This window comes from Cydia amplana, chromosome 17 (genome assembly GCF_948474715.1).
Source record: "Cydia amplana chromosome 17, ilCydAmpl1.1, whole genome shotgun sequence".
NCBI classification, from domain to species: Eukaryota; Metazoa; Arthropoda; class Insecta; order Lepidoptera; family Tortricidae; genus Cydia; species Cydia amplana.
The window spans coordinates 5,505,651-5,520,740 of NC_086085.1; the positions used below are offsets into that span (position 1 = coordinate 5,505,651).

General features: G+C 38.1%; 2 protein-coding genes across 6 annotated transcripts in view; one reads left to right on the forward strand and one right to left on the reverse strand.

The window, feature by feature from the left end:
* Positions 1-15,090, reverse strand: part of LOC134655687 (phosphofurin acidic cluster sorting protein 1) — a 177,068-nt gene that overhangs the window by 57,403 nt on the left and 104,575 nt on the right. The gene's annotated exons all lie outside the window — the stretch shown is intronic.
* Positions 835-13,752, forward strand: LOC134655728 (NADH-quinone oxidoreductase subunit B 2-like). The gene is made up of 5 exons (XM_063511191.1): positions 835-1,020; positions 1,557-1,746; positions 9,649-9,776; positions 11,995-12,220; positions 13,593-13,752. The coding sequence occupies exons 1-5, from the start codon at positions 977-979 to the stop codon at positions 13,707-13,709; spliced, it is 705 nt and encodes a 234-aa protein (XP_063367261.1). The 5' UTR covers positions 835-976; the 3' UTR covers positions 13,710-13,752.

The following is a 15,090-nucleotide window of genomic DNA, read 5'->3' on the forward strand; positions in this document are numbered from 1 at the left end:
AGTGCTAAAACTTGTACAACAGCAGTAACAATTATTTTAGTGTTACTTGTCGCGCCAGCAGGTTTCTGATGGACGCGATTATCAACTTAATTAAGACATGATATAGGCAATGTCACTTTTCGTCACTACTTGAAAGAAAAAGATGTACGTTATATGAACCTACATTATGTTTTTATATCTTACGTACATATTTATAAAAAAAAGGAATGGAGGGAATCTGAGGAATGCAATTCTGTGAGCGAGCTATTAGATAGAGTCTGTGTGGAAAGAGAAGAGTCGTGGAATGTATGGGGCCCAATACAATCTACGACTCTTCTCTTTCCGCACGGACTCTATCTAGTAGCTCGTTCACAGAATTGCTAATCAAGATATACCTACACTATACAATATATACCACAGCCACGCTAATCAAGATATACCTACCTTTATATAAGTTCTGCTATCAACTCACTTCGCCATTTACGCTGCGTAAACACGGCTCTACGAAGAAAGAGTAAGGGTATATATCTCCTTTATTATTGGATACTAAGGTAAGATTCTGCGCATGAAATACGGCAAAGTGAATTATCATAAACATGCTCCAAGTGTTTTATTAACTCATCTTCATTTCTGACACGTTTTTCTAGTTATTCAATCACGACCCACTAAATCGCTTAGCTCTTTAAAACCTCATATCATAATCCACTTTCGCTTGTTTTAAAAAACTCTATTTCACCTACTTTAAAGTTGCTTTTGGGTTGTCAATATGAAACAAATACGATTTTGCGGAAGTAACTAACCTTTTCAGTTGACGTTTCTATCAAAAGTTTGGCGAACATAAAATGAATGTCTCTGTGGAACAACTCTGGAACGATGTTCGAATACCGAACGAGTGACGTTTGTCAACTGACGGCGTGTCAGGCTTGTCAGGTTGTCGTGTGGGCGGTGTGGAATTCAACGTTTGTATAATATTCGTTTATTATTTATAAATAGTGCAATGTTACGCATCGGTGGACATTCGTTAAGAGATGTGTGGGCCAGGTTCGTTTATTTTATATTTGGTTCGAATTCCTTAGATTGCACTACATAAATTTTCAGACATTATTTATTTTTGTAATCGCTGGAGTTGGGTAAATATTTAGTAAATAAACGATTTACACTGCGAACTCCGAAATAATAAACACACATCGAACTTTAGCTCGTAAGCTTTGATTTTCAAACAAGCAAGTTCCTAGAAAAATCTGATAGACAGTGTATTTACCCAACTGGGGAATATGTATAGGCTGTCCTTTTTCTAGATACCAAATAACATCTTTAAGACATTATACATGCTACAAAGAACTTCGAGTCATTGTTATCGTTAACCTCATATTTATATACAGTTAACGGTAACAGTATTCGGGCGAAATTCAATACTTTCCCTCGCACAAAGGATCTTTTGTATTCCCATCTTTACGGATAACAATCGCCTTCGACAAAGAGGGCAAACTTATTAAAAATCTTGATCAGTTTCCACGATAAAAGCCTGCGGTACTTAATGGGAGAGAAAAAATTAATAAAGCTATGTAAAATTTCAGGAATCAGCTGAAGAGTTGGAAGCTTGTTTTGGGTGATGATGACCTAGCACCTCGGTGCCTCGGGGAGGCGAGTTTGGTGCCAGCGAGGCAGGCCAGTGCTAAGACGTGTCCCCCTGTCCCACTACATGCCAACAGGACTTTTAAAAAGGGAGAGCCGCGAAGATACTCGCCTTTTCATGAGCCCGGGCAGGTAATTATGACTGAATATCAAGCCTACATTTGGTTAATAAAATTATTGATGTTTTATTCATGTGTTTGTTATGGATGCTACCTAAAAACTAGTTAGTAGCCAAAGTTTTTGGTAGGACATTTCTAAGGCATATTAAATATTGTGCATCTTAGTTTAAAAATCGTAAAACGAGCCAAAACCATATGCTTAGAGTCTGTGCGGAAAGAGAAGAGTCTTAGAATGTATTGGATCCCATATATTTCACGACACTTCTCTTTCCGCACAGACATACTATATAACTTAATGCTAAAACAGTCCCTACAGACATAATTATGATCAACATTCTTTTCTAGAGTAGAAACTATTCAATACATCTATACCTATAATATAAACGTAGAAAGGTTTGGAAACACATACATAACACTGAGCGGTACCACAGAATTCCTTTCTTTTACATCTACACAAATATAATCAGCTGTCAAAACTCTTCACATTGTACTCTTTGCCGCAAATACATTTATTCAAAGGAAAGAGAAGTATTCCGAGAATTAAAATGCTGAATTCAGCAATCCTGCTCTGAATTAACGTTTTTTAACCAAGATGGCGCCTCAATTTGTGCGCGAAAATTGCGTTCAGAGATTTATGGTTTTAATAAAATTTAAATTTCTGAATGGATAATATAAATTGAATTATTGAGATTTGTTCTCGAAAGGATAACTTAGTTATCCAATGGAAGAGGATCCATTGTAAAGGCGGGTGTCCATTTAAAATCAGTCTTCTTCAAGATCGTTCAGGAAATGAGTTCCTAGAAAAGGTTTTTTCAATTAGTTATCCCGTTCTTATCCAAAACTTCCAAAAGTATAGATAGATCGTATGGAGATATGATATGTATATATGGCTTAGGTTCATAGTATTAGAAAGATAAATAATCCATCTACATCTATTAGGTAGTGATAAACAAGACAATAGCTTTGAGGTCTTATTATTATGTCATAATTGCGAATATTGTAGACCAACAGTAAGGAAGGACTGCACCCATATGTTGTACTTGACTACACAAATAAACTTAAAACTTGTAGGTGGTTTTGGCAAATGCACGTATCGAGTTAAAGCGACAAAGTGCCAAAACGTGTGGCTTCGCGTACTTTACCCACTTTAAGCACGCTTGCCTTTAGCCAAGTAAAGCGATCCTTTGGGATATAATTTTCTCGGAGAAATTCTCGGCTAAGGACAAAGTAGCGAGGCAAATATTGACGTGTAAACACAATATGCTACGCAATTTAGCCGTCTCATTTCTTCATGGATATCTAGCAATGTATTTGCTGAGGGTTTGTTGACTTATAATAGGTATATATAATACAAGTAATTGTAATTTTATCTAGAGTTAACAGCAGAAATTACGTGAAAAGGCGCTTTAATTGGCTTACACCATATTCTCTTAACAAATACCATTTTGAGAGCTTCATATAAATATATCAGCTATAGATACCTACAGATATGATATAAGTCATATAAGAAATATCTATAAACTTCTCTATTAACTACTTCTGATTGTAATTTTGAAAACCGAGAAAAATAAACAGAATATGACCTTAGCGACACGAAAACTGTACGTAGCTTTATAATAGGATGAAGTGAAGTCACACTTGTAATGAACCAAGGACCAGAGACGAAACATACTTTATTTTAGATTCCCTGCAAGTAGATTCCTCTTGCCCCGGTATTTCTTTTACCCCGTTTAATAACGTTATCATTAAAAAATAAACTAAGGGTTGTGTATTTATTTAGTAAGTTATAACCGTGTAATTTTTGTACAGTCAGCAGCAGAAGTTGCTAGGCGTGCGAGGTGTTCAAAATTACCTTGACACGCTCTCATTCTCTTAACAATAAAGTCGCGTCAAGATCGTTTTGAACAACTGGCCCGCTTAGCAACTTCTGCTGCTACAGTCAGTGCTGCTATAGTAAAAGGAACGAAGTGAACAATGGAACCTTTTTTTTTAAATAGCCTATGCCACTGCTGGGCAAAGACCTCCTTTCTTCCGCCACTCATCACGGTTTGCGAAAAGCGTCGAGGTCATCACGCCATCTCTCCCGTATGCATGGAACATAAAATATTTAAAAGAAAAGCGGCCAAGTGCGAGTCGGACTCGCCCATGAAGGGTTCCGTATTTAGGGGATTTATGACGTATTAAAAAAACTACTTACTAGATCTCGTTCAAACCAATTTTCGGTGGAAGTTTCCATGGTAATGTACATCATATTTTTTTTTAGTTATATTATTCTCTTATTTTAGAAGTTACAGGGGGGGGGGGACACACATTTTACCACTTTGGAAGTGTCTCTCGCGCAAACTATTCAGTTTAGAAAAAAATGATATTAGAAACCTCAATATCATTTTTGAAGACCTATCCATAAATACCCCACACGTATGGGTTTGATGAAAAAAATTTTTTGAGTTTCAGTTCTAAGTATGGGGAACCCCAAAAATTTATTGTTTTTTTTCTATTTTTGTGTGAAAATCTTAATGCGGTTCACAGAATACATCTACTTACCAAGTTTCAACAGTATAGTTCTTATAGTTTCGGAAAAAAGTGGCTGTGACATACGGACGGACAGACAGACGGACAGACAGACAGACAGACATGACGAATCCATAAGGGTTCCGTTTTTTGCCATTTGGCTACGGAACCCTAAAAATCCCTGATCTTGATTAGTAATCATGGAATTGGAATAATCCGGGATAAGCGAAGTAATTAAGGGTTCAGGGAATGATGGGTTCGATCAGGATTCAGTAGGAACCCTTCAAAATTGGCGATGTCGATGGGATAAAACGAAAACTCTCATTAAGTCTTGATGATATGGACGTTAAGGTTTAATTTCGCGTGACCTGTGAACTCTACACGTGTAAGTTCGGTTCGTTGGGCGGTTAAAGGTTTTTGATTGGGAGCCTATTATTACGACGTAAAGCCTTTGATTTGATTTGGATTACAGGTTCTTACTGACTTGAGTACTTAATGTACTAAGTTGATTGTCGTTTTCTTTTGGATTCGATTTTTGTTTTAGAGTTAGTATTTTCGTCACGTTTATGTCGTGATAAATTTTGTATTTTACTCGGTAGCAAAGTTTGTTTAACCCTCCTGCCTTGAAACCCTCGCAACGCTAAAAATTCCAGTTTTCGAACCTCTCGCTACACTCGTGGTTCAATTTTGGAAGCTTTCACTTGCAAGCGGGTAGCATGAAAACAACAACTTAGTCCGTAGTAAAACAAATAACTATCTTTACTCTTTAGAAACCTCTATAGAAAAATAAGTATAAAGAGGCCATCATCTACATCTGCAATCTATTTCAATCATCAAGAGTACCTGGTGGATTTGCTTTTATTATTATGCGGTACTTATTTTCACCTCCGATTTTAATTTATCTACCTAACATAAAAACTTTCCAACCCGCAAATATCGAATCCCGAGGCTTATTCCCAACATACTACGAGATATATATATCTTCAGATATCGTCCCTTTCTTACAAGTGTTTAACGTGAAAGAGTGGGATAGATAGAAGATATAATAAGGTGGGAATAGGCTTTGCCGCAGCGGGACCCAATTACCGCGGAATGGCGTTATCCCTGCAAAATGAGTATACGCGATAAGGGAAATAGTTGTAGAGATTACATAAAACAATGGCAGATACACCGCTCTCTTGAAGAATTGTCACCGAATTAAGGTGGAATCCTTTCAGACGGTTTCTTTATTCATTTGAAAATCTTACCCAGGGTGCCGCCAGCAACGAGGCAGGGGCCAAGCTGCACTGAGCCTAGCACAAGAGTGGCGCGACAGTATCTCGCCCGCGATAGACTACCCGTCTGTCTTTAATTTTAGGTAACCTATCTGTGGTTAAGGCCGCAGAGAGAGGAACCGACGTATTATAGAGTGTTTCTTATTATTATAAAATCATTCTAATACGAGTATATGACGTCTCAAAGTATATACCGTATATATATTTCAAATAAAATGAGGAAATGGCTCGGGTTTTATGGGCTGTTTAGACAAATGTTCACGAGTATAGCTATTCCCTGGTGACGGGACACTTTTTAGCGTTGAATGAATAGATTTAGTCGTGTTTTCTCAAAGTAAATTCTAACGGCGATTTCACATATGCGTCTTTTTTATACGCGTATACGGTCGTTTCGGAATACGCGCTTAGAAGCGCGATACATTTCGCTACATATGGCAAAAATCGTGTATAGCCTGCAGGCGCTTTCAAAAACGAGATTATAGGCGAGTATAAAACGCTAGTCTGAAACCGCCCTAAAGTTGTTTCGCTAGCTGAGATTAACAACTCCCCACGGCCAACGACTATCTCAGTTTTATTTAAAAGAAATGTCAACTTTATGTCTTATCAGACGTGACTTGACTCGAGGTAAGGTTGGTGAGGCAGATAGGTCAAATTTCCGATTTGGTGTCATAGCAGTGTAGCTATACCTATACGTATAGGAAGCGTTGGAGGCCTAAAGGGATAAAGGGTGTGCGACTTACAAACCGAAGGCTCCGGGTCAATAACTGCTACTGGAATTTTCTGTGAGATCGTGATACCTACGCCGGTTGTCAGAGAAACTGCTGACTTTTGGCCTTTTACTATGATTTGTAGTGCGTCTTGGCATACCTGTGAACAACAGAAAATGTGTATTAGTTTCAGTATTATCATGGATATAAAGATCGATGCACAAACAAAAAATAATTCTGGGTGAATCAGCTTTTTCTTATCACTTTTAAAACCCTGGTTTAATGGTATTTAAAATAACTAAACGTACATTTTTATGGCAGGTTTAAGCGTTTTCCACAATGGGTCATCTATCTATTTAGAAGTAGAATGTACCCTATTTCACCCTTGTAATAGAATCTTCGGAATCAAACTACCAGCACCACCAGCACGCATAACATCTAGTGGGTATTCGATTTTATCTAGTACCTAATTGTAGCCGAAATGTATTGACAGAGTCCGTGGGGCAATGTTTCAGTTAGCAGCACAAATACTGGACAAAATCGAATACTTAAGTACTTAGAAGTTAGACAATATACGAAGAATAACATCCGCACAATCTCCATCAAAAGAACATTTCCAGATCCCAGATTTCCGCAAAATAAACTTTTACGATCGTTTTATAGGTGTCTTAACAAATCTGGAAAGCGTCTCTCGACGCTGAATAGGTGTGTTTATCGGTTCGTACGCGCCCTGTGGATAGATAAACAGGAACAGAATGACTTGTAAACACCACATTAAAGTACAGAACGGGTTAACTAAATCTGGAGAAACTTTTAATTAAAAAAAAAACGCCTATGAGAGGGATTCCCTGAGTACTTATCCTATTCTATCCTTAAAACGTGCAATCCGTGTAATGGCTAAAAAACCCTCAGACTACCATGCCAAGGAGTTGTTTAAGCAGCTGAAAATTCTCACGTTACCTTCTGTATACGTACTCGAAGCATGCAAGTACATACGACGCAATCTCGAGTGGATCCCCTCTAATCACCAAAAACTCCAGACTGTAACGCGTAGACGCAACCTCCTATACGTGCCCCCGAGAAGTCTAGCAAAGTCTAAAAAATCCTTACACATAGTAGGCATAAAACTTTACAATACTCTAGACGAACAGTTAAAAGCTACTTCTGACTCGATATTCGAGAAAAAACTAAAGCAGATATTGTTGGACATGGCGTGCTACAGTATTGACGAATTCGTTAACTGCTACAAGTCACTGACCCATCTACACAATTATTAAATAAATTACCTATTTTAAGTAGTGGAAACACCCGCATTGCATGTTATCTGGGGGCACGGTAGTGCCCCCGCCAAGACGAGCAAAGCGAAGCGCAAGGGCACTACCTACCTTTTCTCGAAGCGCTTCGTCGTTTTTTTTAACCCTCATAACTTGGGTTTGGATTATACCAGATAAACAAAATTCTCGGGATATGATGTCAATAGTGGACTTATTAAACATAAAAAAATTCAATTGCATAGCTCTTATACTTTAGATTTTATTCATATCTAAAAAACCCCGATTTCGTCACTGACTCACTCACTCACTGTTGATCATCAAAACCTCTAGGGTACTTCCTGAAGTCCTAGAACGCTGAAATTTGGTATGTAAGATAGTCATCATCTTCCTCGCGTTGTCCCGGCATTTTGCCACGGCTCATGGGAGCCTGGGGTCCGCTTGGCAACTAATCCCAGTAATTGGCGTGGGCACTAGTTTTTACGAAAGCGACTGCCATCTGACCTTCCAACCAAGAGGGTAAACTAGGCCCGCATTGGGATTAGTCCGGTTTCCTCACGATGTTTTCCTTCACCGAAAAGCGACTGGTAAATATCAAATGATATTTCGTACATAAGTTCCGAAAAACTCATTGGTACGATCCAGGGTTCGAACCTGCGACCTCCGGATTGCAAGTCGCACGCTGTTACCGCTAAGCCACCAGCGCTTTGGTATGTAAGATAGTATTAGTACACAAACAACAAAAAAATTCAAAAACTTGAAATTTTTTGCCCCTAAGGGGGTTAAAAGGGGGTTGGACTTTTGTATGGGAAATCAATAACCGCTGAACCGATTTAGTTGAAATTTGGTATGTATAGATAGTTTTTGTAATGGGAAATGGCATAGAATAGTTTTCAACCCCAAAATCATCCCGTAAGGGTGAAAAGGGGGTGGAAAAGGGCGTTAGGGGAAAAAGAGGGTTGAAGTTTGTATGGGGAATCAGTAAAAAGCAAATTGTATAAAAGATGCCACCAGGTACGTATTTCAGGATTCTTAATAGTAAGTATTTAAATCACATGCGCAACCCTTTAAATTAGGGGATGGAAGCAACTTACAAAAAGAAGTGAAATCCCACCAAAAACATTTCATGTAAAATGTTGCCAAGACGAAACCATAAGGCTCGCACTGACAAAAAGTTATCAGATCTCTTGTACAGCCAAGCTTCTAACTCTACAAGCCCTAACTTCACAAACTCTACACATTAGTCAAAATATATGTGGCTTGGCCGTTTGGTTACTCCAAGAACTATTGTATTGTAAAAAATAATTAATAATGTATACATTTTTCACCTTACGTCCATGTGACAGTAGCGAAACGGCCAAGCCACATATTTTGACTAAGGTGTAGAGTTTGTGAAGTCAGGGCTTGTAGAGTTAGAAGCTTGGCTGTACAAGAGATCTGATAACTTTTTGTCAGTGCGAGCCTTATGGTTTCGTCTTGGCAACATTTTACATGAAATGTTTATGGTGGGATTGTAATTTGTGATATTACCAGTGTACCTAATTAATAATAATGTATAGTACTTATAGGATAAAAGAAAATGACATGTAAATCTTTTTATATTTTTATCAATAAATGATCTATCTATCTATCTATTATTACAATTTTGGTACGCAATAGTTAAACCGGCACAGTGGACAGCTGTTAAGGGGTAGAAGATACAAAATATGGACTGTGGACTATATGATAAAGAATGAGGTGTCGTATCGATATGACTATCAACAGAGAGGAATTGGAATTGCTTCCCTTCATGGCTTTGAAAATGGTAAAACAATGAATATGCTGAGAAACACAATCCCAACTCAAACGATGAGCTATTATAAAAACGTCTCAATAGGTTTCTGTGTTAGTCCAAAGTATCCAATTCGTCAACAAAGCAAGGCCGTGATTACCCGAAGCTAATAGAGTATATTAGCCGCGGGATGTTTGCGCGGTGAGTCACGGCTTAGTATTCGATGCACGAGCACTGAGGTGTATGCACTTGCATGGTCTGTGAATGGGCTCGAACGCGAAGCAGTTTACTTGTTTATGGATACTTTACAGTATATTAGATAGCTGTGTTTCAAATAGGTCCATTGGGCAATCCGGAAACAATAAATGTTGTTTGTTTCAGTCTAAGATGGAATGGGTAGTGGCTCGAGCGGACGACATCCTCAACTGGGGCCGCAAAGGGTCCCTTTGGCCTCTGACCTTCGGCCTCGCCTGCTGCGCCTTGGAGATGATGCATTACGCCGCACCTAGGTATATAACTTTGTGTTACGTACATTAGCATCAGTTTAGCCAGGATGCCATCCTCAACTGGGATGGACTGGGGATGGAAAGGGTTGCTCTGACTTCTGACCTTCGACCTAGCATTCTGAGCTTTGTATTATGGAATTTGCGGCACTAGCTTTTTTCACTTAGCTAGTCATCCAAGGGTCTTATGCCTCCCTTGCTGGGTTTTCGAAATGATACAGGATAACAGAGCCGTAGTAGCAGTATTTAAGTATTTTTGCAGAATTTGCTTTTCAAATCCAATTATATGTACAACTAAATACGACATCATTTTCTAAGGAATCTTCTTATATGTACACATACAGCACAGCCTTTACATCGTTAACGGGAGTTGAGCCTTGGTAATAATCAGTATAGAGTTCCTAAGACTTCTAAGAATTAAGTTTTTGCCACATTAACGTCGCACACTCAGTGATTTAAGAGTGACTCACGGGTGAATTCTCAGAACTTGAAGAGCAATTTGTCGAGATTCGATTATAGCAAGTGACTTGTCACACGTAATACATTGAATCAGGGTTAATTAGCGGCATATTGAGACAGTAAATGTCTGATGAATTGCCTTATTTGAAGCTATCTTGTTTAAAACACTGCTTGTCTTTCTGAATTATAAATATTAACTAAACATTTGTCAATAAAACACAACTGTTTAAGATAGGTTAGAGTAAATAATATCAATATCATGTTAAACTTATATCAATGATAAGACATCGAGAAGATTGATAGTTGACTTTGAAAGCATTGACTTTACAATTGTAATCTTACACAGTTACATTTTACATAAAAAAAATGTTCTACAACACATAAGTCTCATTATTTATTATGTCATAGACATGACATAGTTATTTCTTATGTTAGGCGAAGAAGAAGATAGAAAGTGCAAAAGCATCACTATGGACATATATGACTAACCAGCTCAAGTAGGTACTTAACGGACAAATACCTAGCAACAGTTGATACGAGTACCTAATATCACCTGAGATGAGGAATGATCATCGCCCTTCAGCACTGCCTTGCCCATACTAACCTAAGGAACAAAATGCTGCAAAATGCCACTATTATTATTAACTGAGCATGAGTGATCCTTACTGCAACGAAATAAGGCCTAACAAAGGTCAGGTTAAATCTTACGGTTCATATATGTTTAATACACGTTACGTCGGTTTGTAGAAGCATGTGTAACGGATACAAGTGATCATTATCTCGTAATCGGAGCCCCGGGTCTCGTTTACCTGTTGCATAATTAAGTACTACCCTCGGTAATCGCGGCGTATAATTTTGCTATCACGATTATCTGCTTTGCTGACCTTATCGGTTGAGGGGCGTGCAACTTTCAACCAATTCACACATTTATCTACATAAATTTGAGATTTTAGTATTTTCATCTGGTTTTAGAAGATAGGTATTAATTAGGTATCTATTTCGGGTCTATCTCAAAGTCCAATAAGTTTGACATCCTTTTCCTTGAGCGAATTTAGACAAACTATATTTAGACCTACTTATTTGCGAATAATTTACAGCTTTATCATAAAATGTAGAACTAAAATATCTATCAAACATTTATTTGTTAGATGTAATTTAATTTTCAAGAGTTAAATGTATCAATTAAAGGCACAATACATTTTTCAAAGGCACCAAATCCAATACCTATTCAAATTCTAACACAGTCTAACTTGACGCCTGAAAATTACTTAATCAAGCAACTCGGGGCTTAATCAATAGAATCTCATTATTGTTTGGAGACTTTTCAAGCGTGTGGCAGTTCCAATAATCGGTAAAGGTTAGGATAGGTCAGTAAATGTCATTTGAAAGGTTGCTCGGTGTTTGAGTATATTTTAGCCGGCTAGTGTGAGAATTATTGTTTCGAGAACGTTATTTAATTAACCCTTTTCAGGGCCATTGCTGCATAAGTGATAGGCTAGGGTACGTAACGTCCTACGGGCTTTCATTTCCCTCAAGTTCAGAGCAGCCCTACTGCAAATGAAACCTTACAGTAAATTACATACAGAAGATTATTAGGTATGCATGTAGTGTTGTTACTCGCAAGAAGCAAGGTGGTCCTGATGATGCTTGCTCCACCAAACTAAGTGAATTCCGAACGAATAAAACTTTCAAAGTTCAACATCGACGACGCGCAATTGTAGGGGGCGATTGCTATGAGGAGCACGTAATGATGTTTAATTTTCAGATACGACATGGACCGCTACGGAATGGTGTTCCGCGGAACGCCGCGACAAACCGACGTCATAATAGTCGCTGGCACGGTGACCAACAAGATGGCTCCCATCCTGCGCAAGACGTATGACATGATGCCCGAGCCGCGCTGGGTGGTGTCCATGGGCAGCTGTGCCAACGGTGGCGGGTACTACCACTACACGTACAGCACTGTGCGAGGCTGTGACAGGATTGTACCAGTAAGTGGTCTTTAATGCGTGACAATCTGAAATCATAATAGTTGCTGGCACGGTGACTCCCATTCTGCGCAAGACCTATGGCATAATGCCTGTGCCTACGGTGGCTTCTCAAAAAAACACTATCGATATTACCTACATACTCGTACCTACACTAAAAGCGCAATTTTGGTTTGGCAACAATTTTATTTAAGCTCGGCTTATAAAGCTTTTTGCTCTATAAACTCCATTCACATGCTTCTGAAAATGTATATATCATCAGCGGTTTGGATTGTAAGATTTATTGCAAGTACGCTTGTAATAAATCTAGTAATCTTAAGCAAGCTACGAGACCCAGTAGGAAGTTAGTTTTATGAGTCCTCTGATGAACTTAAATACGAACTTTAAATGAAATTTTGTCTTAGGCCCTTGAAATACTTTGATAAATTTTAGAATTAGGTACCTAGTTTTACTTGACAATTCGCTTTGACGACTTTCAACTTATTTAAAGTCGGAGGTCTTTATTAGCCTCCGTCTATTTCGTGTTCTATTTATTTGTATTTTTTAGACGCTATTAAATGTATTTCTTCTTTCTTCTATGTCTATAACTAGCGACCTGCCCCGGCTTCGCACGCGTTAACAAATTATACATAAACCTTTCTCTTGAATCACTCTATTAAAAAAGCGGCCAAGTGCGAGTCGGACTCGCCCATGAAGGGTTCCGTATTTAGGCGATTTATGACGTATAAAAAAAACTACTTACTAGATCTCGTTCAAACCAATTTTCGGTGGAAGTTTACATGGTAATGTACATCATATATTTTTTTTAGTTTTATCATTCTCTTATTTTAGAAGTTACAGGGGGGGGGGGACACACATTTTACCACTTTGGAAGTGTCTCTCGCGCAAACTATTCAGTTTAGAAAAAAATGATATTAGAAACCTCAATATCATTTTTGAAGACCTATCCATAGATACCCCACACGTATGGGTTTGTAGAAAAAAATTTTTTTGAGTTTTAGTTCGAAGTATGGGGAACCCCAAAAATTTATTGTTTTTTTTTTCTATTTTTGTGTGAAAATCTTAATGCGGTTCACAGAATACATCTACTTACCAAGTTTCAACAGTATAGTTCTTATAGTTTCGGAGAAAAGTGGCTGTGACATACGGACGGACAGACAGACGGACAGACGGACAGACAGACAGACAGACAGACAGACAGACAGACATGACGAATCTATAAGGGTTCCGTTTTTTGCCATTTGGCTACGGAACCCTAAAAAGCCGCATCAAAATCCGTCGCATAGTTTTAAAGATCTAAGCATACATGACAGACAGACAGCGGGAAGCACCTTTGTTTTATATGTACTATGTAGTGATGACCAAATAATTCCAGGTGGACATCTACGTGCCCGGGTGTCCGCCGACGGCCGAGGCGCTCCTGTACGGGATGCTGCAACTCCAAAGGAAGGTGAAGCGCATGCGAGTCGTGCAGGCCTGGTATCGGCATTAGTTCATTGTTAATACATTTATATGTGATTTGTTTGGATTGGATTGTTTTTATTACAAGCTTTTTATTAATTTGCAATGTATGTATGTAACTATGTTTATACGGGTCAAATCTTGCAAGTTAAAGACCCACTTCCCTACTTGCAATGAAGCTGAAAATTCGCATAATATGTATGTAGTTATTTTTGCCAAAAACTTATTATTTTAGAAATACAAGAGAGATAGACAATTTATCTCATTCTTTCAACAAGCTTATTAAAATATAATTATAAAATCACAAAGATCAAATCATAACTTTGGTTGTGAAATGACTAGATTTTACAATTTTTGCATAGTCGTCATCACTACATAGTATAAAACAAAATCGCTTCCTGCTGTCTGTCTGTCTGTCTGTCTGTATGCTTAGATCTTTAAAACTACGCAACGGATTTTGATGCGGTTTTTTTTAATAGATAGAGTGATTCAAGAGGAAGGTTTAATTTGTTAACCCGTGCGAAGCCGGGGCGGGTCGCTAGTTGACAATAATCAACAATGGTGAAAGTTATGCTAACGCTCATTAAAACCTATGCGATAAGTTATGTCTAGACTCTAGAGTAAGGTTATGTGGGAAGTCCGTGAAACTTCTTATTAATTTATAATATAACTTTTATTATGTTTGTCACTATATGTCGCTGCACACATAACTCAGACGGTCTCCAGAAATACGGAAAGAAATATTATCACAACTAAGGAATATTTACGCATCACGTTTTCTGTTCCGAGTCATTTGCTGCTAGCATTCCGGAAGACGCTTGGAGCTCGCCGTGGGACGCTTATCCTTTTTATGATGCGACATTACATTCCTGGGAAATAGGTACTGACTGCAATCTTTTTAGAAAAATGAAGTTTGCACTGCAATCGCTTAACATACAGCACTGAATAATTCACAAAAAATTCACATATTTAATATTACCTTCAACTTCCCAATTCCCATATACAAAAATTTGCGACTTACACGAAAGTCCCAATACAGATAACATTAGATCGCCCAACTAACACCAAAAGGTGTAATTGACGTGATTTCTCAATTCTATTCGTGGTAGTCTTGTATGTCATAAATAATTAATGCAGTTGAATTGTTGTATGAGATAACTAAAATGCTGTCGGTCGAACACAAATACTCCAACGAATTGCATTTTATGGACAAAATAGTTTTATTCCTTCGTCCGTATTTTATACAAGTAGGTATCAGAGAAGTAAAGGTGTACAATATATAAAGTCGCTCATTCATGAGACGAACAAAGACGGAATAAGCTCGGATGTACAGTCGCCATCAGATATATCGGAGCGGCCAAGGTGTTCATAATATCTGAACACGCACTCTAATGCCCTGACAATAGAGGTGT

Excerpts from the sequence above, each read along its gene's own strand:
- LOC134655728 (XM_063511191.1), top strand. The coding sequence starts at position 977 with ATGTTACGCATCGGTGGACATTCGTTAAGAGATGTGTGGGCCAG. Across the intron at positions 9,777-11,994 it reads ATGCATTACGCCGCACCTAG|ATACGACATGGACCGCTACG; the intron begins GTATATAACTTT and ends TTTAATTTTCAG. Across the intron at positions 12,221-13,592 it reads GCTGTGACAGGATTGTACCA|GTGGACATCTACGTGCCCGG; the intron begins GTAAGTGGTCTT and ends AAATAATTCCAG.